General features: G+C 38.7%; 1 protein-coding gene across 27 annotated transcripts in view; it reads right to left on the reverse strand.

Annotated features, from left to right (window-relative positions):
* Trpm3 (transient receptor potential cation channel subfamily M member 3) overlaps positions 1-26,635 on the reverse strand; it is an 843,949-nt gene that overhangs the window by 183,985 nt on the left and 633,329 nt on the right. For all 27 annotated transcript variants that reach the window (XM_087183504.1, XM_087183498.1, XM_087183497.1 and 24 more), the window contains one exon: positions 14,309-14,432. In XM_087183504.1, the coding sequence (XP_087039630.1) occupies positions 14,309-14,432 (124 nt within the window). The remainder of the gene's footprint in view (positions 1-14,308; positions 14,433-26,635) is intronic.

Here is a 26,635-nt window from a genome sequence, read left to right on the forward strand (position 1 = left end):
CCAGCCCTCTGATCTTGATAAAAGAGATACATTCCTAAAAATTCTGGTATTCTATTTATCCATTAAAATGACACTTTAAATGATATAGACAAATCATTATGCATATTAAGTGAAAAAATATTAAGTGTTTAGAACTCTTTTCCTATTGCAATAATGAATTGAATCTGTGCCTTCCCTTGAAAGAACTAGGTTATTGATGGAGAATGTCTTAGAGCTTTCAGTAGTAACAGCCTGCTGCAGCTTGGGTGCCATAGGTTCGCCAGCACTGAACTAGGCCAGGGTTTTTATTGGGGTGCCTGGTAAAGTGGCTGGGGGGAGGGTAAAAGGTCAGGCTCCTTGTGCCAGAGTGATGGTCTGGCAGGCACAGACTGGACACGATTCAGACAAGAGCCACAACAGCGTCTGCCAGTGTGAGCACACTCCTTATGTGAAGGAGTACTGATTGAGAGCAGGACAACTAGGCACTGGGCTCTGGCCAGGTGAAAGGATTATCCCATGAAAGTCATACTGTAAATACTCGTGTCAATTCCCCCTCAGGGCAGGGTTGCTAGCTGCTCTGGTTCTAGAAGCTCAACTTAGCTAGGGGTTTCAGAACACTCTGAATGTCATTTAAAATGTTTGGGTTTAAACTATGCTACTAGGAAGACTTTTAAATAAGATTTAAAAAATAGCTCCAGTATAATTCAGTATCTATCTCAAAACGCATTCTATTTCTTCCCAAACACTGCAGTGGAGAGAACTGTTTTTAATCTTGACCCATGATCTGTGACTAAGAAGTCCTTGTTCAGTTATAAAAACCTCCCTCTTGGGACCATAAGAGGCCTTCTGAGGTTGTCTGGTAATATGTGTTTAATAAAATTTGAAGGGGGTTGTGGATCTGAACTGACCATCTGCCCTGGGCCTAACAGACAAACCGGTACAGTGTTGGGTCACAGTAATTGAGTGTCGCTGCTTGCAGGAGGCCCTGTAGCCAACTAAGTTATAACCAATTAACGGGTGAAGCTGTAACTAGCTGACTGTTGATTGGGTCAGGTGTAGCCAATTAAGTTGTTTACACTGCAGCGCCTCTGTTCTCCTATAAACTCTCACCATGTTGTTGGCTGAGGTTTTCAGAGCTTTCTGTGATTCTGGGATTGTCCTATTTGTGAGTTGGGGTCTTTTTTGCTTGCTTTTCTTTTCTTTATTCAAACATGACTCAACTTAATTGGTCCAAGGGATTTTTACTTTTTTAGGGTACTAGGCCCTTCACACATCCCCCTTCCACTTTAAATTTTTTTTTTAAGATGGAATTTCAGTAAGTGGCTAAGTTGCCCAGGCTGGGCTTGAACTTGTGATCCCTCTGCCTCAGCCTCCCAAGTGCTTGGATTACAGGAAGGATTTTCCTTTTATTAACAACTTGGTATTGTCAACACAATCTGAAGCAGAGCCGCAGCAGTACCACCGCCCCCAGTCAAGAAGCAGGAGCAGGTACTGAACGCCCGAGAGAGAGTGGTGTGCACTGTTTTCTTGCCGCTGCATGTGAGGATTGTGGATAAATTTTATCTTGGATTTTTTTTTTTTTTTTGGATACCAGGGATGGAACTTGGGTCCTTGTGCTTGCAAGGCCAGCAGTGGAACCACTGAGCTAAATCCCTGGCCCTTATCTTGGATTTTGAAGCACCATTGATATGCGTCATGAGCTCTCTAGGCCAGTCTGAGCAAATTTTGATCCTTACGAGGTTCAGAAGTTATAAAAGAAACAGGACTGGATCTCGCAGGAGAGGTCTCCAGTGTTTGGCTGGGTCAGAGGAAAAACTGACTTGGACAGAACCAGCTGGGGTCATTGGAAGAGGTAAATGATGGTCCCTCTGGATCCAGGGAGTCTGGGACTTCACGCTCTGAACTCCATCCAGGTTAGTCTGTGCTTGGAGTCAACAGTCAGTTTGTCCTGTAAGAGGGCATACAGTGGCCTTTTGGGGGTTTGTGGTGGCTGCTTAGGTCACACAGAAACTGGATAGGGTACACATCTGAAACTCCAGCCAATTTCATGTAGAGGAATGTTCAGAACCCATGCTTTCTCTTTAGCAAAACTTGAATTTTATTGACCACAATAGAGTGTTAATTTGGATTGTTGGGCATAAGAATCAAAAGCTGCTCAGGAGTGATGGGCTGCATTTTAAAAATTCATAGAGAAAGGCTTTTGGAAGACTAGATGAAGTAAAACTGTTACAGATGTTCAGCCCTTAAATCAGTGAGGTTAACTTCTTCAGTCATATTTATGCCTTGGTTAAAATCTATAACTAGAACTAGAAAGAAAGGTAACTTAGTCTGGCATGGAAGATGCTGCATATGCTCACCTGTTAATGAGCTCTGTCTGGCCTTAGTCATTTAGTTAGGAGAACTCAGGCTAGGCTAGAAGCAACCTATTTTTGTTCTTTGAGACCTATTTTTAAAAATGAAGGAAACTTGGTTTGGTGGAGAGGTCTGCATTTATGGGTGTGTCTTTCTGCACTGGGAGGAAAGGAAGGACAAACTCACAAGAAATATGTACAACAGAGAAGGCAAAAAGATTTGGGTCTAAATAACAAGGCTCATCATTGACTCTTTTGCCTTACTAGGCTTTCTTATGTTTCCCTTGACAGGTACAGTGGACCCTTGACTTATGACTGGTTCCTGAGGGCTGGTTTTAACTTTCAGTACAGCTGAGAGCTGGATGTTTACCTGGGTACATGCTATAGATAACAAGAGCCAGATGAATCTCCATTAACCTAATTCACCCAAGTTGTTTATATGTTAGGCTGGCCCTAACTTGAGGGTCCACTGAAATGGTATTTGGGCCTGAAGTTTGATCACAGTGAGTGACTTTTCTAACAATCATTTAGGACAGTTATTAGGCAGGTACCATAGTGTAGATCTAAAATGTTCCCCAAAATTCTTAAATGTTCAGAGGAGGGACTCTTGGAAGGTGATTGGATCATGGCGGCACTATATTCATCAGTGGATTAACCCACTACAGAGTTCAGTGGCTGAGCACGCTGTTAGAGCGGGGCTTGGTTGGAGGGAGGTCACTGGGGTGTGATCTGACGGGTGTATTCTTGCCCCTGGGTCCTCCTTTTTCTCTGCTTTCTGGCTGCCATGGGTTAAAGAGCTTTTCTCCAGTGGGTGCTTCTGCCATGCTCTTTCTGCCTTAGAGTCAGCCAACCATGGCTGAAACTCTAAAACCATTAGCCAAAATTGGCTTCACTTCCTTTAAATTGCAGGTGTCAGGTATTTTGGGATGGGAAAGTGACTAATACAGCAGTTTCATCAAGAAAAGGGCTCTATGACTAAACTGTCTTGAGTAAGAAATGCAGTGGACCCTCAAGTTATGACCGGCCTGACATATGAACAACTTGGGATAATGGAAGATTCATCTGCCTCTCATTATATATAGCATGTACCCAGGTAAACATCCAGATCTCAGCTGTGTTGACTTAGTTACAACCACCCCTTGGTAACCAATCGAGTTCATAAGTCAAAGATCCACTGTAGTCAGGGAGATGAAAAGAAGGCAGATCCTCAGTCAGTGGCTTTAGGGAAAGATATATAGGCCCCTAGAAGAAAAGATGATGGTTTGTAACAAAGTCCCTCTGGGTGTGGTTAAAGGTTCCTCTCTACTCTAAACTTATGAGTAAGAGTTAATTTGCAAGGGATTGATGACACAAGTTCTTTGGAGGCTCTGCCTGTAAATAAATGAGGGGAACTTAGCCTTGCATTTTGCTGCTTTTCAAGTACCATAACCAGTATACCATAGCAATATAACATGGAGTGGCATTTCCTGAAGTACTTCAGTATTTAGCTTTCTTTAATGAACAATTCAAGCATAATTGTTAAGGAGTGAACTGGGTGAATATAAATTGGATGGAAATCTGTGGATGAACTTAGTTTCAGGTTCATGCCTTCGAGTTTTGCTGTGTTGGATTAAGTGGTAGAGACATAAAATGTCTGAGTTGTTTTTAGTTAAAATACTGAAACTTGTTCCTCAGCCATTCTGATTTTGTCCTGCATCAGAGGAGCAGAGTCTGGTGAAGACAGGGTAACCATGATTCCGAGTGTTGGAGACAATGTGGTTACCTCTCATGATTGGGGCAGGCTACTTACGAGAGCTTTTTCTGAAGAGAAAACAGCTATTCACTGCTCTTGCCGAGAAAATGTGAAATATGTCTTGATTAATTTAAAAGCATACATGAGTATATTTGTTTAGTAGACATTTGATCATCTCCTATGTGACTAGGGCCAGGGATATGACAGCCAAGGTAGGAGTGGCTGCTTCCCTCATAGAGTGTCAGAGGAGAAATAAAGACATACATACCACAGTACAATACAGAAGGTTAGTGATTGTGTTAGGTACTGTGAAGAAAAAGGACTGTCTACTCACTATTACTGGTATTAATATCTGTAAGTAGATGAACGGTTGAATAAAGTGCCTCAGGTCAGCCATTTTTGTTGTCATTTACCTGGTACTGGACATATCTCTAGTCTGACTTTAATGTTTGATAATGAATAAGTTAAATGATGTTCATCTACAAAATGTTGATATAAGTTCAAAATTGCTTGCTTCCTAGTTTTTTACCAGAAATTAAAAGTTACTAGGAGTTAAAAAATTCTAATATATGGTAATTAAAATTAAAAATATCTCTGTATATGAGGAAGGAAAGACTTTTTGATAAGTGAAGCTATAAGGTATGAAAGATGTGGTTGTTACTGTTGAGGAAAAGAGTGCAGTGCACCCTCAAATTATGTCCGGGCTTATATATGAACAACTTGGGTTATGACTGGAATTTTAGTTTCAACTTATGACTAAAGTCTTGAGTTATGACCCAAATGCTGGCTGCTTGTGCTTCCAGATGGTCTCAGATACAGACTCAACCCTTAAAGAGTTCTGGAAGGAAAATTACAACATCCTTTCCTATGTGGGTTAATTGAGAAATCCTGGGCCAATGTCTCTCTAAGGACACTGAGAGCTGCTGGTATACAGGAGAGAGGTTTGAAGGCTGTGTACAGGATCCTGAGCCTTCACTGACCAACTTGAGTTACAACCAGCCCTTGAAAACAAATGGAGTTCATAAGTCAAATGTCCACTATAATGTTTTCCAGTTTGGAGATTGCTCAGTATTGTTTTAGAATGAAGGAAATGATGATAGATAAAACTGAATCGTTAAGAAGATTGAAGATAGGTTTATGGAGTATGACTCTTGTAAAAGGGCTTTTATACAGAATCAGGCTGGCTAACATTAGAAGAGGATTATAAATTTTTCTAAGAATGGAGCATTAATATCAAAAGTATGTGCAAAATTAGAACATGATTCCTTATGTTGAAATAAAGTTTTCTAGGAGAATTTATTTGCTCTTATTAGGAAATAAGAGTTTTATTAGGTCTTTTGATTGCTGAAGAAAACTGAATCCTGTCTATTGAAGAGTAGGGATTTTTCCTATACTATGTGGCTTTTTGTATTTTCCTTTGAAATCTTTATCGTTTTGTTTAAATGATTATTTCACAGTGACCTGTGATTTCATTTGATTAAGAGTTTTAGATCTTTGTTTTGAAAAACTTTCCAAAATCAAGTTCTAGATTTAATCTTTTGACTTTGAACTAATTGGAACATTCCAAAGGGTCCCTGGAGTGACTGAAAGAGATAAACTAATTAGACTCGTTTGATGCATTAAGTTACAAGGGAAACATTGTTAAATAATGAACAATGCTGCAACTTCAAGTTACATCTGCATAGATGTATAATTGAAATGAGTTTCAGAAATGGTGTGAAATTCAAATTCAGGGAAATCTGAGAGTTGATTTTTGTCATAACTACAGCTATCTTAAAATAACTATTGCATGCAATAGAGGTGACCAAATGTTCTTCGTAGTGAGCCAAGGTCAGATCTCTAACAACGGCCATTCTATATGTCTTTGTCATTCAGTTATTATTTTGTTTTTTCCCTAAAGGCATTGGCCTGCTCCTTTATTATCACCTGGGAGGATATATGTACATATTTCCTCTACTCTGTACTCTTGTCCATTAAGAGGAAGATGAGAAGACGAAACCTGAAGATAGAACAACAGGTCACCGGTGTCATGGTATGACTCATTAACAGTTTTAACTAGGATGGGAGGCAATGCAAGGGCAAAAAGAGACAACTGTGCTTACATTCAGATTAGCTCCTGCAGTTACTCATAGAATAACTGTAATGGCAATTAACTTCTAAGCACTTCTTAGGGAACCATGCACTTTGATGAGATTCTTTACACATGGTTCAATGCTTAACTCTCCCCAGAATTCTAGGCTGGGGGACACAGTCCTCAGGAATATCTCCTGCATGGTGCTGAGATTCCAATCTGCCTGGTAACACTGCCCCTTGCTTGTAATGTGAAGAGTCTGACAGCATCTATTTTTTCTAAACAAGAAACATCTTGGATTTTGTGATTCTTTCTCAAATATAGGTTGTCTACCTACAAAAGGAGATTAAATTTCTTTACTTAGATATTATGCTTGCTTGGCTTTTATGAATCTATAAAAAGATAGGCAGAGAGTTGCCTTCATTTTCCAGTGTCCTGGGAAGGATTCATCCACTCTCTGGAATCTGGGACCATTGTGCAGAGAATGGAAAACCATGTAACATGCTGAATACTTCTTAGTCTTGCATTTGGTGGGAGATGGGCTGTAGGACATATGAAACCGTGCGTTCAATCTTAACTCTTTTTGGTGTTCTTATGTTTGCAATATTGGGGTTAAAGTCAAGATGGTCTGGACCAAAAAGGAAGGAAGCTTCAAGTATGGCTGATCCTTGGACAAAGAGTATTGTTGTAACTCTATTTTAAAGCTCAGGATCCTAGGGATTCAGGTTAAGCCACGTGAGTGTGAGTGATGAAGCCAGAATTTTAATCCAGGTTTGTCTGCTTCTAGAATTAGGGCCTCATAATCACCTGATTAGATTCCCTCCCAGAGGTCCAACAATATAAACATCTGGGCCTGAATCAAATCTTAAGTCTGTAAGCCAAATCTATAACTCCCTAAGGAGATATGCTACTGTTAGTAGAGATTTTAACAATTTATGGATACTGAATATGTATGATTCCTCTAAATGTATATTCATCTAATTTATTCTTTCACTCATCCATCAAGTGAAGATTTATTGAGTGTCTGTTTTGCATATGCTATGGTACTAAGCACAATTAGGGACAAGTAAGTGCAGGAGAGAATGATCAATGACTCAGACACAGATTTAACTCCTAAGCAGTTACATGGAAAGTTAGAGATTTATATGAATGACTTAAAGTGTAAGTGGTTAAGTACTACAAGGGTTTCAAATAAAGGAGGTAAGTATACTTCATATGTGTGTATGGAGGGGGAGGTAGGACTGCATCTGCAGGTACATGCAGTTGGATATGCCTAAAGGGAATGCTTTAAGCTTGAACAGTTCAGGAAAGTAAGAAATAAATACAAGGAGATCAGTTTGGCATGAAGGGTTTGGTTGAGAATGGAATTTAAGATTGACACTGCAGGTGAAGCATTACACTTTATGTTCACAAGAGTGATGCGATTAGCTCTGTTTCAGTAAAAAGCATCTGGCATTACTACAGCACGGGGCCAGCCTATCTCTAACCATGGGTCACATTTTGTTTGTGGCCGATTTTTCGGTTACCAGTGAGTTCAGAATAGCTTTCACATTTTAAAGTGTTGCTCAAAAAACAAATGCAGTGATGGCGAACCTTTGAGCTTTCAGTGATACAGACGCGGGGGCACACTTGCCATAAGCTCACTGGTACAGGGAGTGAATCTGGTGTGCAAAACTTAAAATCCTACTCTCCTCCTTTACAGGAAAATATGCCAAAATCTGGGGTGGATTTGGGGGATGATGCTTGATTAAGGGAGACCAGTTAAATACAGAATAGCAATATTCGAGGCAAAGAAGAATGAGGGTCAGTGAGAGTACCAGAATTGGAAATGCGGGAGCTTGGAGGGAGACAAGACTAGATATTTGTGCATTTCAGGATTGTTTCAAAGTGATAATAGAAATCATGATAGTGAATAAAAAGAATCTAAAATTGGTCTTTATAAACATCTGTTTATAGGGTAGAGACAAGAAAAGGAACTGGCCATGAAAAGAGAAAAATAAATTGTAAGCAGGAACACAGAAATAGAAAATTGATATTCTATCATGGAATCCATAGAAAGTAAGTTTAGAAAGGAAAGGAGGTTGACAGTGTTAATTGATAGAATTTTCTAAAAAGAATGCAGAAGTGATGCCCTAGTATCTTTGCTTCCATGTATTCCATGAGCATGTTTCACATGTCCTTGACTTTTCCTTGCCTTAAGGTGTGCTATCCATGAGGGAATGTGGTGACAATGCAGTGCCAAATCTTCAACTGCTAGGGTGGAACCATGACCCAGCGCATAAGTTTAGCTTCTCAGCTTGTGTCCACTGTCTAAGTAAAGGAAGAAATTACATCCCCATAAGTCCCCCAAACTAACTCTTCTCCATGTCTCCTGGGGATGTCTGTATGATTAGTGGGGCCTGAATATTTGTGCCTCCCATTCAAATATTGGATGTTAATCACCAAGGTGAGGGCATTAGGAGAGGAGGCATTTGGACAGTGATTAGGTCATGAAGGATTCCCAAACAGGAGTGGGATTAGTGTTCTTATAAAAGAGGCCTGAAGGCCCTTGCTTGCCCTCCCTGCTGTGTGAGGATGCAGCAAGAAGACACCAGCTGTGAGAACTCCCTCACTGGACCCCAGAGCCACTGGTACCTTGGTCTTGGACTTCATAGCTTCAGAACTTTGGACAATAAATTGTGTTTGCAAGCTACCCAAGTTATGGTATTTTGCATCCAAATGGACCAAGACAGTAGGTCCTCAAAACCTCTTGACCGATGAAGTTTAAGGAATAATCAGTTTATTTTCTTTGCTTTGCATCCTAAGTTGATGGACTGGGTAGACACACTTAATATCCTTGTTTCAGTGTTTGCTTCTTGATTTTAGAGCCACCTTGCAAGTGAGAATGGGCTATAGGGAAATAAGTAGGAACCCCACATTACCATCTCATAAAGGTTTTGAAGTACAATACATTACAAAAGCCCCTAAGAAGTAAGAGATTAAGATGTTACCTTTGTCACAATTTGTGATTTGAGCAGCACTTTTACATTCAGGCTGTGAGCCTGAATACATTCCAGTACATTCCCATATACAACATATAGCCACAATAAGCCACTGGACAACTATCTTATTTTGGAAACTATATGGCAGGGTTAGTAACAGTGTAGTAGTTATGATTGTTGTAATTGACCAAAACCCATTCTATTAGGTGGGAAAACTGCAAAGGGCTCTAGATTCTGAGGTCAAATGAATTAAAGCTCAAGATTTTTTCTTGTATTTTCTAATCAAGTAATACAGATCATTTTGGAGACAAATGAGTACAAGATTGTTGGTGCTTTAAGTTTTGTCTTCCAACATAATTAAATATGGGCTCATATTTTACCTTTACAGGGGAAAATATGACATATGAATATTTCATTTGTATAAGAAGGATGAAAAAGTCTACTTGCTCCAAATATAGAATCAACGAGTATTAGAATCTCTCCTTTTTTTTCCTTTGCCAGTTACTGCCAGGAATCTCATTTGAAATAATTACTACTTAATCCAGATTATTATAACAACCAATCCAAGTAGAAGTTACACTTATACAGCAATAAATGTCAGGGACCCTCTGTGAGCTATGCTGCATGACAACTTCCACCAGCAATCAATTTAGACATAGGCTATGAGGCAACTGTAGAATTAAAAATGTACTTATCTTTTGAAAATCATAGTAAACAATTATGAGATGCCACAGTCAGATGCTTGCAGTTGCATTCAAACAGAATGATTTTTCAGATGAAGGAAACTGGGAATTTAGGAGGCCTGAATTGTTTGGTGAACAAAATGTTAAAAGAAAGTAATCAAAAGTGTGGAAATGAAATTCCAGATTACATTCAGATTATGAAGGACTTTAAAAGATACATTAAATAATTTGTATGTTAGTACCAAAAGGAAATCCTAGAAGGTATCTGAGCAAGGAAGTGACAAAAAATTCGCACCAGGGTCTCCAAAGATCAAGCCTGGACCAGTATACAGAAAGTGTGGAGGAGAACAAGGTTTCCTTTCCTGAGATCAGGTAGCAGCCAATCTCAATGGCCCCAGTGAGGGAAAAGAAAAACAGTGGATACTGGAAGCAAGGTCAAGGAAGCAAATACAAAAGACACTTCCAAAAGAAAATCAAGGTGGTTTGGCAGTGACTGGCTGGGGTGGCAGTGCAGCAAGGAAGTGGAAAGGGCATCCATTCTCAAGACTGAAGAAATGAAATGAATCGGAAGGGGCAGCAGCATGGAGGTGTGGGGTTGGGAGACATTCAGCGTAATAGAGAGATCAATTTGTTTCTGGACATGTAAAACTTAAAAGAACAATGGGAAAACTAAGACATCCAGCTCCATGTTACAATTCTGGTGGTGGAGCTGGGTCAGAGATACAGTTCTGTGAATAATTTCCAAAGAGATCATTGTCGAAGCCAACAGGAGGATATATTACCAAGAAAAAAGGGTATAATAGGAAATATTTAAGTGGGTCTCAGAAGATGAGACTATCTTAATGAAGAATAAAATATTTTAAAAATGTAATTCAGGGCAAATAGCACAGAATGCATGCAAATAGATTAAACTTACTGAAAATGAGCTAATATACTATAAAAAGCTATATATCTTTTTCTAGAAGCTCACCTAATACCGAAGGTGTAGAAAAATTGGAAATAAAAAAAGAAAAAGAGAAATCAAGACAACTTTCTTTTCTCAGGAAGTATGAGCTTAAAGAAGCTGATGTAAATAATATCAGATGAACTGAAATGCAAGGCAGAGGCATTTTCAGGAATAATCAAGTTTACTGAATAATACAAAAATAACTCATTATAAAATATAGCTAGTTTAATAGGAAAAGGTCCAAAGGTGTAGTGGGTGGTGGGAGGGGAAGGGGAAAGGGAAGAAGGGAAAAGAAAATTTATGAGAAAAGAAAAAGGAAACAAAATGTATGTAAATAGGGAAGGGCGCACAGGTAATGGGGGAAAAATAAGACCCAAGATACATCATGTACAGGTACAAACACCCAATGATAAATGTAAACGTATACCCAAAGTGTACCAATAAAAGAATTTTTAAAAAATATAGCTAGTTTAAAAAGTTTATCAGCCTAATAACATAATCTCAAAATATATAAATGAAAAACTTAACAGAATTTCAAAGAGATGCATATGATTTCTTATGGCAGAAGACTTTAAATTCTTTAAAAATATGACTCAAAAATGGAATGAGAACAAAGCTTCAGTCTGCATTTGTAGAAGGGCAAAGAAAAGAGAAATGAAAGCTGAAGGGCAAGCAGAAGAGTACAGTGTCATGAAGTTTCAGGAAGGTGGAAGGTAAAGGTTGAACCCAGTGCAGAGGGAGTCCTGAAGAGGGTTACTGCTCAAAAAATGTACAGTTTTTAGGACAAGTTCATACAGGAAGTGTGAAATGATGGCATGAGTAGCCTTGTTGGAGACTCTTAGAAGGAGAAGGTTACCATTTCCTCTGGTACCGGATAGAAGAAAAAACCCCACATGGATCAAGGTTACCTCATACTGGAATGGAGGAGAAGAAAGTTGGGAGATGCTTCAACTTATGGTCCTTGGTCTTGTGTTGAGCATGAAGGGAATGGATCTTTAAGTTCAATTCATTTCTAGTTGTAATCCTAATTATATGCATTTGCAATTTAACAAGCTGACCTTAAAATTTATGTATGAGGAAAGGGCTAAAATAGTTGGCAGGCTGGAGAAAAATGAGAGTGACTTGCCCTATCATATATCAGGGCTTATAAAGCTATACTGATTAGAAAAGCAAAGATGTGTGTATATAGAATCTTGATTTATGATGGAGCTGGTACATGCAGGCCAGTTAGTCATCAATAAGAACTTCTACATCATCTCATATGTGAAAAGTCAATTCTAGATGGGTTGTAGATTTCATGTGAAAGCTTAAGCTAGGTACATTCTGGAAGAAAATATAGAATATTTTGTAATATTTGGATACGTGTTTGTTAATAAGAGATTTAAAAATTTTAATGCAGAAAAGTCTGATAAATTTAACTACATTAGATTTGAGAATTTCTGTTTATCAAAGGAAATGACAAACATCATGAAATAGCCCTATTCTGGAAGAAACTAACACTGGGTTAGCATTTAAAAATACATAACAGGAAAAAGGGGAAGAAGGTATGATTTAAAATTTGAAAAGAATGTAGAAGGCTTTACAATTGTAGGGAACAGGAGTGGCTATCAACTGAAGACAAATACAAGAATTACCTAGCATTCTAGATGAGTTAGAACCAGAGTGCTCAGGTGGGAAGTGGTACTGAGAGGCACTGGGCACATAGCAACAAGCAGTAGAGAGGCGAGCAGGCCGAGGTGAGGAAGAGTAGATACACAGACCATAGAGTGAACTCCCAAGGCACAGGGGAACAAAAACATTCAAGATACTCCCACATAGATTGCTTGGGCGTTTGATCTTGGATTATGGGATGTAGGAGTGTGCCATCCATTTGCAGATTTAATACAAACAAACCAGTGGGAAGGGGCAGTAGGGCAGTTGTATTCGGAGGGAAGAGTGGATTGTAAAGTCTTAGATTTGGGAGCAGCATCAGCTTTGAGGCAAGACGATTCCCAAGTGAGAATGAGAAGTGACAAGAAGATGTACAGCACGGGATCCCTAAGGGTCCAGCAGCTGGCAGGGAGGACCGGGTGTTGAGCATCATTAGCACAGAAGCAGGAGGTGGTGAACTAGGAGCTGCACTGCTGCTTTCCGCTGCCATGACTTGTTGGGGGCTGCACATACCATGGGGCCTGCAGGGCTGGGTCCAGCCAGTCCTCCTGCACTCCAGGATGTCAAATGCGAATTGTCTCCAGCCAGGGCTGGTGGGATTGCCAAAATGTATAATTCTAGTAAATTTTCACGGTTAGCTTTGGCCTTAGCATTGGAAAAATGCTCAGACCTCAGGAGAAAAATCCGTATTGTGGCTTGTGGAAGTTCAGGTTCAAGCAACTCACTGGAGGAAGTGTGTGAGCTAGAACATTGAGCTCAACATGTTCGAGCTGGGAGGAATGGCCCACAGGCAGTGCTGTCAGGGGTGATAGAGGCTCTCTGAGGACAGCAGTCATGACTGTAGCCTAACTGCTCACTGGCCTCTCTGTGCATGGTGGCCAGGCAGACTACTTGGGTGTCTGGATGGTGAAGGGTTGGAGGTATCCCATTCTGCTTTCCTGTCATTCCAAACCTGGAAGCTACTGGAAGGCTTCTCATAAAGGCTGTGTGGATGCTTTCTGGGAACTATCTTACTTAATCTAGTCAACTCTGTTTTAAAAAATTTCAAGTTTGCCAATTAGGTCACTAGTTGGGCTCACTAGTTGGAAATAGTTTCTGCTTGCTGAGGCTTGATGGAAATCTTCCCAGAATGGGCAATTTAGTATATTGGCTTCCAAAAGACAATTTTTGAGTAAAAATACTTCCCACAGAGATTAGATACCACTGGCTTTGCATCCTAGTTCCTTGTTTACTAGTCTTGTAGAAGTTGAGGGTGATAACTGTACCTCTCTCATCCAGGTAGTTGCAAGATAACTTTTAATACATGTGAAGATTTAGCTGCCTGCCTGGTATATAGTGAGTGCTTGTTAAATGTTACTTCCTGTTATTTCATCCTAACAGAGGTTTCTTATGACACCACATTTGTAAGACAGTTGCTCTGATGTAAGAAATGTTACAGGAATCACCAAAAGGCACTTGAAAAACTGCACACATTTATATGATTTCTTAGGTACTTTCTGTTTTCCAACTGTACAGGTTAGTGTATCACCCTGGATGTACATCACTGAAGAAAACTGACACAAAGCACATCAGTGATTCACTATTCACAAGCAAAGTGAACCCCCAAATGTAAGAGAGGATCCACTAAAAGAATTTCCCAGCAGGAGACCGATTTTTTCCCTTTCATTTCATTTGGTCAAGGCAATCAGAAATATTTAGAAGAGCTCCATAAGGAAAGGATGCTAGAACCCTGCTTTACACACTGCATTAAATCCAAAGCAGAAAAAGCTGTGTCTTAGCTATTTAGAGGAGGAAACTACTGGAGCCAATGGAGCTTGAGGAGGTTTGTACACTTCCCAGGAAAAGAGACTGGTGCATGATTCAAGACAACAGATGGGAATGTGAAGGGGGTCCGGCATCCAGGGGGATAACATACCAATTCCTTCTTCTTCATGCACTCCATCAGGATGATGAACAGATGCTGGGCTTGAGTTCGGGTGTATGTGAAGGTCTTCTGTATAGTCACCAAGAGCTGGTCCCTCAGTGATTCATTTATAAGTCTGCAATGAAAGCCATGTCAAACAGGTCAACCCAGCTTCAGTCTAGTACACATTTCTTTCCTCCATTTTCAGTTGACTTTTAATTGTCACAAGTAACTGTACAGAGTTAAAGGGCCGTAGCATGGTGTTTCAATACACGACATATTGTGATATAATCAAAGGTGTTTAGCATATCCAGTACCTCATACATTTATCATTTCTTTGTGGTGGAAGTGTTCAAAATGTTCTCTTTTATCTATTTTTGAAATACTCAATACTGTATAGCGTACTTTAGCCATCCTACTGTTCAATAGAAATATTATGGAACACAAAGCATTAAGGATTTATTTTAGATAAGAGTTGCTTCTTCCTGTATTTTTTCTCACAATAGCTCTTTTCAACTGTGATAGTTTAAAAAATACACTTAACAATCCATTTAAATATCTCAGAATGTAACGAAATACAAGGATTGTTTAGTTCTTTTCTTTGTCTTTTCCTTTCATTTGCCATGTGTTTAATACCCTCTTCCTTAAATGATGTTTTCAAAAAATGCCTTTAATCATTTGCATCTTGGTAAAAATTTATTATATCATTTCTCTGTAAATTGCAATTATCATTTCTATTTGGGAAAAACGGCTATATTATCAATGGTGTTTTGAGTATCAGTATGCAAGAGTAGTTGTGTTTCCTCTGAAATTCCACGTAGGTAGGTGGTTGCCTATCTGGCTTATGATTCAGATTATCACTAGGTCAAGGTTTTACTCTAGTATGGCAAACAAAAATCTGAGACTTAAGGAGGAATGATACTGGCTAATTTGTTAAAAGATAGTTTTCATACTCCAGAGGGGTAAATAAAAGCAAGCAAGATGCATTGTATCCAACAATCACAATTATGTCTTGAATATGGATCACTTGCAACTACTTTTCAATTCCTCTCTCACTACCCTGGTAAGAAAAGGTACCTACCAGCCATAAAATGGCAGGCAAGGAAAACTCAGTTTATTTTTAATAATCCTGCTTGAAATCAGGAGGCTAAAACTGCTCACAAGGGCCAGTAGGAAAATTGCCATAATTTGCCTAGTATTTTACAATTTATATATTGCTTTCATTGTGGAAGTATCAGTAACTCCTAGATAAAATAGTATTTATTACTTCATTTGATGTTTACAGAAGAATTTGTCCAATTTCACAGGGAGGGCACTTTAGCCAAAAGAAAAGCCAAATGCATAGGAGTATACAGAAAATAAACGGCACAGTCAGAATCCAAACCTAGCTCTTCTACCCTCTTGTCCAGCGCTCCTTCCTGCTGCCTTTCTTTGCCCTAAGTCACCACACCACTGCCTCTTCATTACTGTGGCTACTGGAGCAGACAGCAGTGGTATTTGTTTCAACAATAAAGCAAGACTTTATTGCTCATAAGAAAGATGGGAGATTTGAGAACGTCTTCATATTAGATGCTTTCTGTGCTCTAGGTTGTGTGGGGTTCACCTGAACCCACTAGATTGGATATTATTTTGGCCTTACTTGAAAGGGGATGGCATCCCTCATGACATTACTATGCCAACAATCCTGAAAGTCACTCAGTTGGATGGAAGACTGGGTTACTCTTCCTCCCCTCCTTCTCCAGGAAGATTTTTATCAAGAATATATACATTTATAAAAAGAGAACACCAAATCTTAAGATTATCTAAGTTATTCTGGATGACTCTGCATCCTTAGTCATGGGCCAGCCCGAAACCATTCAGTTTGTTCAATATTATTCAACTTTCAAATTATTCAACTCAATTGTTCAACTTATTCAAAAGATGCATGGTGAACATCTTAGTGGCAGACACAGTGGCATGTGCCAAGGATACAGGAATAGATGAGATATATACATTCCCAGCCATCACTGAGTCACAAGCCAGTGGAGGAGAGAGACGAGCATCAGTAGTTCTGCTGTGACTGTCAGTGGTTATGAAGTAGAGAAGCTTATGACAAACAATCTAGTTGGTTCAAGGAAGACTCCTCTGAGGAGATGCTGTTTTATCTAAGACTTGAAGAATGAATGAACATTAGGAGGGTTGGAAGTGGTGGGGTTGGGTAAAAGCAGACAAAGTGTCATGAATAGGCCTTGTTTGAAGAAGATAAAAGGAGGTGTTATGGTTTAGATCTAGAATGTTTCCACGTATTCTTTTTTTTTCTTTCCATTTAGTTTATTGGTCCATTTTAGGTACACAATACAGTTACATTCATCATTGGGATCTTGTACCTTTACGTGATGTATCTTGGTTCTTATTTTTCTCCCCTTCCTCTGCCCTCCTTTCACCCCCTCCACCCTTCCCTATGTGGAAAGACTTTGTTTCCATGTTTTTCCTTTTCTCATATTTTTTCTTTTTCCTTTTTTCCTTTCTCATGTCCCTCCCAATTCCCCTACTCCTTTAGACCTTTTCTTCCTATTATACAATGTCAATTATACATTTTTAAAATTACTATATCAAGATTTAGACTACATTACCACAGATTTTACAGAATTTAAAAGGATATAGAAAGCATATTACAAAAATCTTTTTTGAAATAAATTTGACAACTTCTAAGAAGTACCTTGGAAGACAAATTAATGAAACTGACTCTGGAGGAAATATAAAATTTGAATAGCACCTATTGAAGAAAGTATATTCCTAGCTTGAAAACCTACCTACATGACAACAACAGCCTCATATACATTTTAACTGATGAATTATATCAAACATTTAAAGCAGAAAAGAAGAAACACTTCTGCCCTCATTTTAGGAAATCAGCATTGTGCTAATCCTAAAACTGGATAAAGACAATAGAAGAAAAAAGCACAAACATAGGTAAAAATTTGTTTAACAAACCAAACTCTTAGAAGTCAGATCTGGCAGTATATAGAAAGTGGTTTTATTATAGGGATGGCAGTGTTGGTTCAGCATTGGAAGATCCACCCCTATAAGTAACATTTTAACAGAGGAAAGGAAACAGCCATATGATTCTGTCAGTAGTTGCAGAAAAAGTATTGGACTAAATTCTACAGCTGTTCATGGTAAAACCTATCAGGAGACTAGCAGTAGAACAGAGCCTTATCAACAGATAAGCCATATACTCCATACTTCGAGCAAAAATGCCTTATATGAATGGAAAAGATACAATGCTTTCTCCCTAAAGTGGAGAACAAGGGCAGATATGCCTAATCTTCATCTGTCCATTAAACTTTGGAACATAGGCCCAAACCAAAATAGTCTGGCAATAAAAAGAAGCAATTAGCATACAATTGGCAAGGTAGAAGTAAGATCTTTATATGTAGATGAAATGATCATCTACAGAGAAAATGCTAAGAAATCTCTAGGAGCACCTAGAACTTGTATTTGAATTTAACAGGATTAGAAAACACAAGGTATGTATAAAAATTCATATTATGCATGAATTATTTATTTATGTATACTTGCTGTATAAATGAACAATTGGAAATTTAAAAATTATAAAGGAGTACAAAGGACCTAGAAAAGTAAAAAGAAAAAAAAAAGTGTTGGAAGAATTTATTACCTAATTTTAAGACTTTCTCTAAAGCTGCAATAATCAAGGCAGTGTTGGCATAAGAAAAGACATATAGATCAATGGAATAAAACAGAATCTAGAAATAGAACCACACATATATGATTCACTGAGTTTTGAAAGATTATTTAACATTAACATTTTATAGAACATAAACTCAATTCAAGAGCAGAGGAAAACAGTGTTTTCAGCAAATGGTCCTAGAACACCTGGTATCCGTATATAAAAAATTAACCTCAACCCTTTATTTCCATACATAAAAATAACTTGAAAGGATCTATGAACCTAAATATGAAGGACTAAAACTATAAAACTTTAAGAAGAAATTATAAGGGAAAATGTTCATGAATTTAGGGTAGGCAAGAATTTCCTAGGATACACAAAACATGATGTATAAAAGAAAGAAATTGGTAAATGAGATTCCATCAAAATTTAGAACTTTAAATGACACCATTAAAATGAAAAGTAGTCCTTAAACAGACCATATATACAATGTATATAATCTATGACCAGAATATATAAAGAACTCTTACAGCTCATTAATAGACAACCCAATTAAAAAGTAGACCTAAGAAGATGATAAATAGCCAGTACAGATATGTATTGACTTATCATTGTCATGACTTTTTCTTTTTGTTGGATTCTCCCCCTTTGTGTTTAATTTCTTGTTGCACCTAACAGATTAATTCTGCTGGGCTTTCTGGGGTTGTGATCCTCATCTTTTCCTAGGATATTGCCTAAAATTTTTTGGAGTGCTGGTTTGGTATTCATGAAGTTCCTAAGGTGCTCTTTGTCATGAAAGTATCATATTTCACCATCAATTTTGAAAGATAGTTTTGCAGGGTACATCAATCTGGGTTGGAGGCTGTTTGCCTTTAGGGCTTGAAATTCGTAACTCCAAGCTCTTCTAGCCTTGACCGTTTGTGTTGAGAAGTCTGCTGTGATTCTGATGGGCTTTCCTTTGTATGTGATTTGTTTCTTTTCTCTCACTGCTTGTAGAATTTTGTTCTTCTGCTGAGTTTCTGGAATCTCAACTATTATATGCCTATGTATAAATTTTTTTTAATCAATGCTAGTTGGAGTCCTATATGCCTCCCTTATCTGAATGTCAAGTTCTTTTCCCTTGCTTGGGAAGTTTTCTGCCATCACTTCCATGAACAGTTTTTCTTTTATGTCATCTCTCTCTCCTGTTTCTTTATTGACTCTGATCAGTCTTATGGTACTCTTCTTTGCGTCATCTAGCAGCTGCGGATTGATTTCTCATGGTCCCTTACTATTTTAAAGCGATTTTTCTTTTCCTAGTCACTAATTGCAATCTTATCTTCTGTGTCTGAAATTCTGTCCTCACATTGGCTCATTCTTCTGTGTAAGCTTTCAATGGAGTTTTTAATCTCCTGGAAATCTGTTTGTATCTGTTTTATGGATTCCATTTATTTCCTATGTTGGGATTCCATCATGTTCCCCATTTCCTCTATTTTTTTATCTGTGTCTTCTCTGGATTTATTAATCATGTCTTGCAGTATGGGCACAATCTCTGCTGTTATCTGAGAAATTATTTCTGATTTTACTTTTTCCAGATCCTCTTTTGTTGCCAGTTCAGGGAGTCCAGGTGGTTGCATATCAGAGTGTTCCATCTCATTTCCCTTTGGGGTTGCTTTCAGTGATCTGGAAGTCTGGTTTGGGGACTTGTTTACATATCTTCTCATTTTGACGGGGGCGGGGGGTGTGTGTGGTGTGGTGGTGGTTTGCTGGCACCTGCATGTTTCACCTTCTGTGTGCTTGGGGAGGGGTGGTACTTCAGCCCGGAAGCCTCCTCTTGGGCACTTGGAGTGGCTCACCTCCTGTGCCTCCACAAATTCTTATGGGTATGGAAGGTGACTGGATCAGGGGATGCTATACTCATCAGAGAATTCATCTAGCTAATGGAAGTGAACAGGTGCTAAGTAATGAGGCCAACTGCTCACGGACAGAAACCTCCAAAACAAAACCTTTGAAAAACATCTCTGACAGCAATGGAAAGCTAACATGGATTGCAAATTAAAAACAAAATAAGGTGTGGCTGCAAACAGGATGAATAGGACAAGATTATGGAGGGACTTTGGAGATAATGCCAGAGATTTAGAATTTTATCACTAAGGCAATGAGCAGATATAGATTTGAGACAGAGGGTAACAAAATCACATGTGTATTGCCAGCTAATTTTCTTGACAAGCACTCATGCCTGGGCATACATTCTCCTTGGCAGATAACTGTAGTGGTGGTGGATGGGTCTAGTCTAGAGCAACATCAAGTTTGCATAAATGTTGTACATGGTTACCATAAGGGACTCTCCTGATTAGCCACTTGATAGGTCCAATCATTCACCTGCTGATGTTTAATTTTTATAACATCTCAAAATTTGTTTTCCACTGCCAACCATCTGTAATGAAATCCAAATTCTCCGATGTCATTAACAGTTTGAGGGATCTGTCACTTACAATCAGTCTGCTACTTTATAAAAAGCAAGGAATATGTGCAATTTAGTCATGGATTTCACAGGTTAGCAGACGTTAAAGACACTAATCATACTTTTGAGCCCAATTTCACAAGTAACCATGGTTGTGGCTTTGGCTAAATCATTTACCAATAAGAACCATAGAATATGAGAAGTAGGTTGGTCTTTCCATAGTGTGAGATGCCTGTCATTGGTGGAACAAAGATAATTTCGTCTATCCAAAAACACTGCTATACATTAAACATTAACTGTCATTCCTGTTTGAGTTCTTTTTCTGTTCTGAGATTACACCAGGAGGAAAATGTCATTTTTGGTGCTTCTCTGCCTTTAACAGCTCTATAATGTTTGTAGATTTCCCACTTAAAGAAATAACAGATAGGAGGCCTCATGCCTTTGGCAGAAGGAGTTTAATAACATATTTTTAGATACTATTCCACATCACATTTCACGTGTCCATAGCCTGTCATGGTTTACTGCGCACGATGGACTATGGGGATAATCTCATAACAGTCTGTGAGGCAACCGGGTATAAATCCTATTTCGAAGGAGAGGCAACTGATGTAAGGAGGGTAAATGAGTTGTGCTAAGTCACATAGCTCAGTGACCTCCCTGTTTGAGGCGAGTCTATTGACTTCATATTTGTGCCCCTGTTGTGCCCTTTCCTGGCATTCTATCGGTGGGCCTTTCAGTTTCTTATCGGCATTGCAGGTTGAAATTTAGGCCCATTAATACCTTTCCCACCCAGACAGAACATATGAAGGAAAACAGACAAGTTAAGGGACGAGGGGAACATGGTAAATGAGAACAATGGCACACAGTACTTAGTGTGAAGATTTCATTTGCTTCTAATTCTTTTCTTTTTGAGGGGTAGCCAATTGGGAAACCTACTTTTTGGATATTAGTGTTTTTCTAATTCTTCCCACTGTTTTCTTTAAAACATTGGAGGGATTTAAAAATTTGGACCATGATATTTAATCACAAGCAAAATTTGAGATGAGCTCATTTTAGATTTCTTTTTTATGGCACTAGACTTGTGATTGGAAATTCGACAGAAAAACATGGTCATAGTATTACACAAAATTTCAGTCTTAGAATTGGGTCCTTGACAAAGCAATCCTATTTATGGAAACTGTTAATTTATGACTCCATATGTACCAGTGTTATTTTTGGTACACTTAAATTAGATGGTTTTGTGATAGGAAGTGTAGTCACTTAAATGAGGAAAATCTCTATACTGTGGCATTTTTGTCTCCATTTAAATGCTGTATTTATGATCTGGAGCTTTTTGGATGAGTCACAGAGTAATTTAAAATAGGTCAATGTTTATGCAGAGCTCAGGATAACTAGCAAAACTCCCCCCAAGTTTGCAATTAGTATTCTATTCAAATGGTGGTAATACAACCCACACATAGAAATATTATTCTCAATACATTTAATTATCTGCAATATCATATTTTTGTTCTTAGATGTGAAAATTAGAAATGCACTTAAAATTGAGACTCTAAGAGCTAATCTTAGGTTAATTAATGACTTTTGAGAAAGCCCTTTGTGTGACCCCCATAGATGCTCTCTATTAGTTTCTTCAGACACAGCATACAAATTTTTACTTATATAAATAAAAAACTGTTAATTCCACAATTTGATAGAATAATTGTTCATGGAATTGCTAAATCTCTAAGAAAAATTAAATTTTATTGTTTCTTTGAAGCCAAAGCAAATGAGTAAATATTTCATAAAGGGCACAGAATGCTACATGTCTTCACTAAGGACATAGAGAATAGCATTTTTCTTTATTTCACAACCCTCTATTTTTCTCTCCTCTTAGTAAAAATTATCACTTCCTCTCAAATGCCATAACTCCAGGGTCATACATAACAGCATGATTCTTCCCAGAAAGGCAGGACAACATTATTACAAAAAAGCATCATGGCCACCAGGCCGGTTCTCTGGACTTAACCCATCATCTCCTGGCTGTGTGATCATGTGCAAGTTATTTGGTTTTTATGTTGTCTTTTTTCATATAGGTAAAATGGAAATAAGCTAGTGAATGTTAGTAAAGGGCTGAGAAAAGTGCCAGGCACAGAGCAAGTTCTAGGTAAACATTTGTTATTGTTTCTATCTTGTGATGCTGTTTAGGGAAGAACCACTGTATTTCTTTTTGTTAAGTAGCATGACCTATGGTGAGGGCATTTGTGTACAGTACAGCGCTCTCTCCTGAGCTTAGCAATTCTCCACATGCTTGGAAAGCCTAGTGGTTTGAAGCCAGAGAGATAACTGTTGCACTGCCAATTCTTTCTTTTTATATTTGAGAAATGGAGATACTTATATTTAGGGGAAGCTTTATTATAGTGGAGCCTTGCAAACATCCATGCAGACACCTGCACATTTATTTAGTTGTTCATTCAACAAATCACACTGATGCCTCTTATGTATCAGACACCGTTATGGATTGAGAGATGAATAATATTTAGTTCTAGCATCAAGCTACTTACAGAGTTGCACGACATATATTCTGGTAACCTATTAATAGATAACATACCCCAAAACTTGGTGCAAAACATCATTTATTGTGTTGATTACTTTGTAAATCAGATAAGGTACCACTTTTCTCTGCTCCATGATATCTGGTGCCTCAGGAGTGGGTGGAATGGCTGAAGAATCCCATAATGGTTCCATTGAGGTGAAATGTCTAGGTCCCCAGTTCTCCATATCATCTACTGAAGTTGTAATGTCCAAGAAAATTTCTTTACTCTGAAGCTGCTGCCTGCTCTGGACTGACAGAAAGAGCTATGGATCAGCTTTGCATTCTTCTCTCCTTGGTAGATGTCAGGTAGGTAGACTTACACAGGAGCTACCTTCTCCTAAAGGGAGGGTCCCGAGAGAGTATTCACAGGGGCTAGGAAGAAGCTGCAAGTCTTCTTATGACTTAGCCTCAGAAGTCCCAGAATGCCATTTCCTTACATTTAATTAATCAGACAAGTCGCTAAGAGCAGCCCAGATTCAAAAGGAGGGAAGGAATGCACTCCTCCTGAAGGGGAGAAAGGCATGAATATCTTCCTGAGAAGGAATGAACTGATGATCCTCATGGAGACAACTCCATCAAGTGATTCTGCTCCGATGAGGCAGTGTGAAGCAACAATCTTTGCTGTGGTCAGCATCCTTACCTGCCTTGCTTTTTGAAGCGTCCCTTCAGTAGCTAATTATTGTGAGAATTGCCATTGCTCTTAAAAGTGATAATTTAATCACTCATAAATATTTCCAAAATACCATTACTGATTTGTGCACAGAAACTTTGAATAGTTTTTACTTTTGATTCAGCTGCCTATCTGCATTTATTTGGCAGCTAGTATGTACCAGGTATTTCTTTTAGACCTAGTCCCCTGGCCAGAGCCTGTTTTCCATGGATGCTGTCATCACATTCTGTCCCTGACAAATGCTGTGTATAATGCATGTTTTCAGTAAAATCTGTGCCTACTTGTGTCAGCCTTTAATGACCAGGTTAAGTCACTACCAAAACTGTAATCTTCTAGGTTTATTTCCTGGTGAGTTCTCTTAGGAGAGGTAAAGCAATATCGCTTGTTGGGTTTGACAACTCCTGTTAGAAAGTAGATGACAGAAAATTTTAATTTTCTAAGATACTTTGCCAATTTAACTTATGCTCTATCAACTTTGGTTTGGGTCCTCCTCATATCTTACTCAGATGGTATCAGAAGACTCCTAATTGAGGACCAGCAGGCAGACGGTAAGGACCTTGGCTGTATGGAGCCATGCTCCATCCCGCCCTTGCCCTGTCCCCCCAGCTGCCAGCTTAGCCACGCCTGCAGCCCCCCCCCCCCACCTCCTGGCTGTGCCGATACCTGGTTCCACACTACAGAGGCACAGGGGGTCATAAAGGTCATTGTCCCGAGCTCCAGAAGATAGAGCAGAAGTGAACAACAGAAAGAGGGCCTCTCTTGGCTCCTTGATGAAAACTGAAGTCCACTGGAAGAGTGAAGAGAATCTCTGCAATAAGTTGGAGGGATCATCACCTCCTATCAGAATCTGGACTATCTTCAGGGGAAGGGCAGCTTGACCCTGCAATAGAACCTTGCAGAGTTCAACCCTGCAGGAGGACAGGGAGCTCAACTTGGGACTTTCAGCCAGAAATCTGCCTGAATCTCACGAGTCTGCTACTGGCTTGCTGAGACTCATTGACTTATAACTGCATACTGCTGCCCATGTTGTCTATTGTGATAGCAGAGACATACCTTGAAGGAGGTCCTTTTTAAATTTTTTGTTATTTTCAAAAAAATGTTGCTCTTTTTAATTTTTATTTTTTCTCTTTTCAAATTTTTATATTCTTTTTTTTTCTTCACCTCTTCTCTCTCTCTCTCTCTCTGTCATTCTCTTGCTGTCCCACATTGCTCTTCATCTCCCTTTTTGTTCCTGTTCTAGCCCTAATTCAGAGTTCTTCTTTATTTTTCTTCTCTTTTTCCTTCTCTCGATTGTCATTAGTTTTAAAGGAAAGTAAATACAGTTTCTAGCCTCCCTATTGCTGTTTGGTTGTTCTGTTCTCATCTTTGTTCTTTAATTCTGTCTTTTCCTCTTGTCTTCAACAGTTTCTTAGAGTTTGCGTGATCTTCCTATGTCCTCTGGCCTCACTGCTAACCTTTCCTTGTCCTTCTACCTATCTGTCCCTCCCTCCCCAACTCCTTCTAACTCCCCATCCTGAGCGGTAAAGTTGCTATATTGAAGAGTTTATTCACTATAAATGTATGTGGGCTAGTCCTCGATTTTGATTTAATTCACACAGTTAAAGGTGATAGATTAATAACTACCACAAATTGTCATTTTCTAAGCTGTGCATGATGCCATGGTGTTGCTGATTGTATCACTTCGGCTAAGGTGTTGTGATTGATCTAATCAGTTGTCCTTCCTGGTATAATGAAAATGAGACAGCCTCAGAGTCATTAGAGACTCAAACCCTAAAGACCAGCTATATCTGGAAGACATCTCTGAGAAGCAATCATTCTATAAGGGTTCTAAATACAAGCAACAAAGATACTTGTAATAAGCAATTTTGAGGCATCAACCCAGGAATTAAACCAAGGACAGTACCAAAAACAAAAATGAGAAGACATTTAAGCAAGGCACAAACCCAGACTTCCACCCCACCAAAGGCAAATTCTGGGGAAACGAGGTGGAAAAGTCTGATAATCAACCACCAGGACACCTTGAACTGATAGCACAGGAAGTAACAAAACAGATGAATGAGGCTCTAGAAAAATTCAAAATGAAATAATTTGCAGATAACTACGGAGATGGTGAGCAGAGTGAAAGACCTGATTAGAGGCTCTAGAACAGAAACAGATAAAAAAAAGGTGAGCTCAGAGCCATGCTGGAAGCCATGAATGCTAAGCATAAGAAAGAAATGGAAACCATGATTGGCCAACATAAGAAACAGAAACCATGAAACAGATTCAAACAGATATCCAGGAGATTAAAAACTCCATTGAAAGTATTCACAGCAGATTAAGGGAATATAAAGATAGAATATCAGATATAGAAGACAGGATTGCAGTTAAGGGCCATGAAAACAGAGATTTCTTAAAAATAGTAAGGGACCACAAGAAATCAATCCAGCAGCTGATGGAAAGAAGAATAACATAAGACTGATAGGAGTCCATGAAAAAGCAAGAGAAAGTATAATTGACATAAAAATATCTGTTCACAGAAGTAATAGTAGAAAACTTCCCAGACAGAGGTAGAGAATTGGACATACAGATAAGTGAGGCATATAGAACTCCAACTAGCCATGATCAAAAAAAAAAAAAAATCTACACCTAAACATGTAATAGTCAAGATCCCAGAAGCCCAACAAAAGAACAAAATCCTACAAGCAGTTAGAGAAAAGAAACAAATCACCTACAAAGGAATGCCCATCAGAATCACAGCAGACTTCTTAACACAAACCCTCAAGTCAAGGAGAGCCTGGAATGAAGCATTTCAAGCCCTAAAAGAAAATAACATCAAACCTAGACTGTTGTATCCTGCAAAATTATCTTTCAAAATCGATGGGGAAATTAGATACTTCCATGATAAAGAACACCTGAGAAACTTCATGAACACGAAACCAGCACTCCTAAGAATTCTAGAAAAAGACAATGAAGGTCACAACTCCATGAGGCCCAACAGAGGG

The sequence above is a fragment of the Heterocephalus glaber genome, unplaced genomic scaffold (genome assembly GCF_053883595.1).
Source record: "Heterocephalus glaber isolate CG9 unplaced genomic scaffold, H.glaber_assembly_v1.0 deba00001481, whole genome shotgun sequence".
Classification (NCBI taxonomy): domain Eukaryota; kingdom Metazoa; phylum Chordata; class Mammalia; order Rodentia; family Bathyergidae; genus Heterocephalus; species Heterocephalus glaber.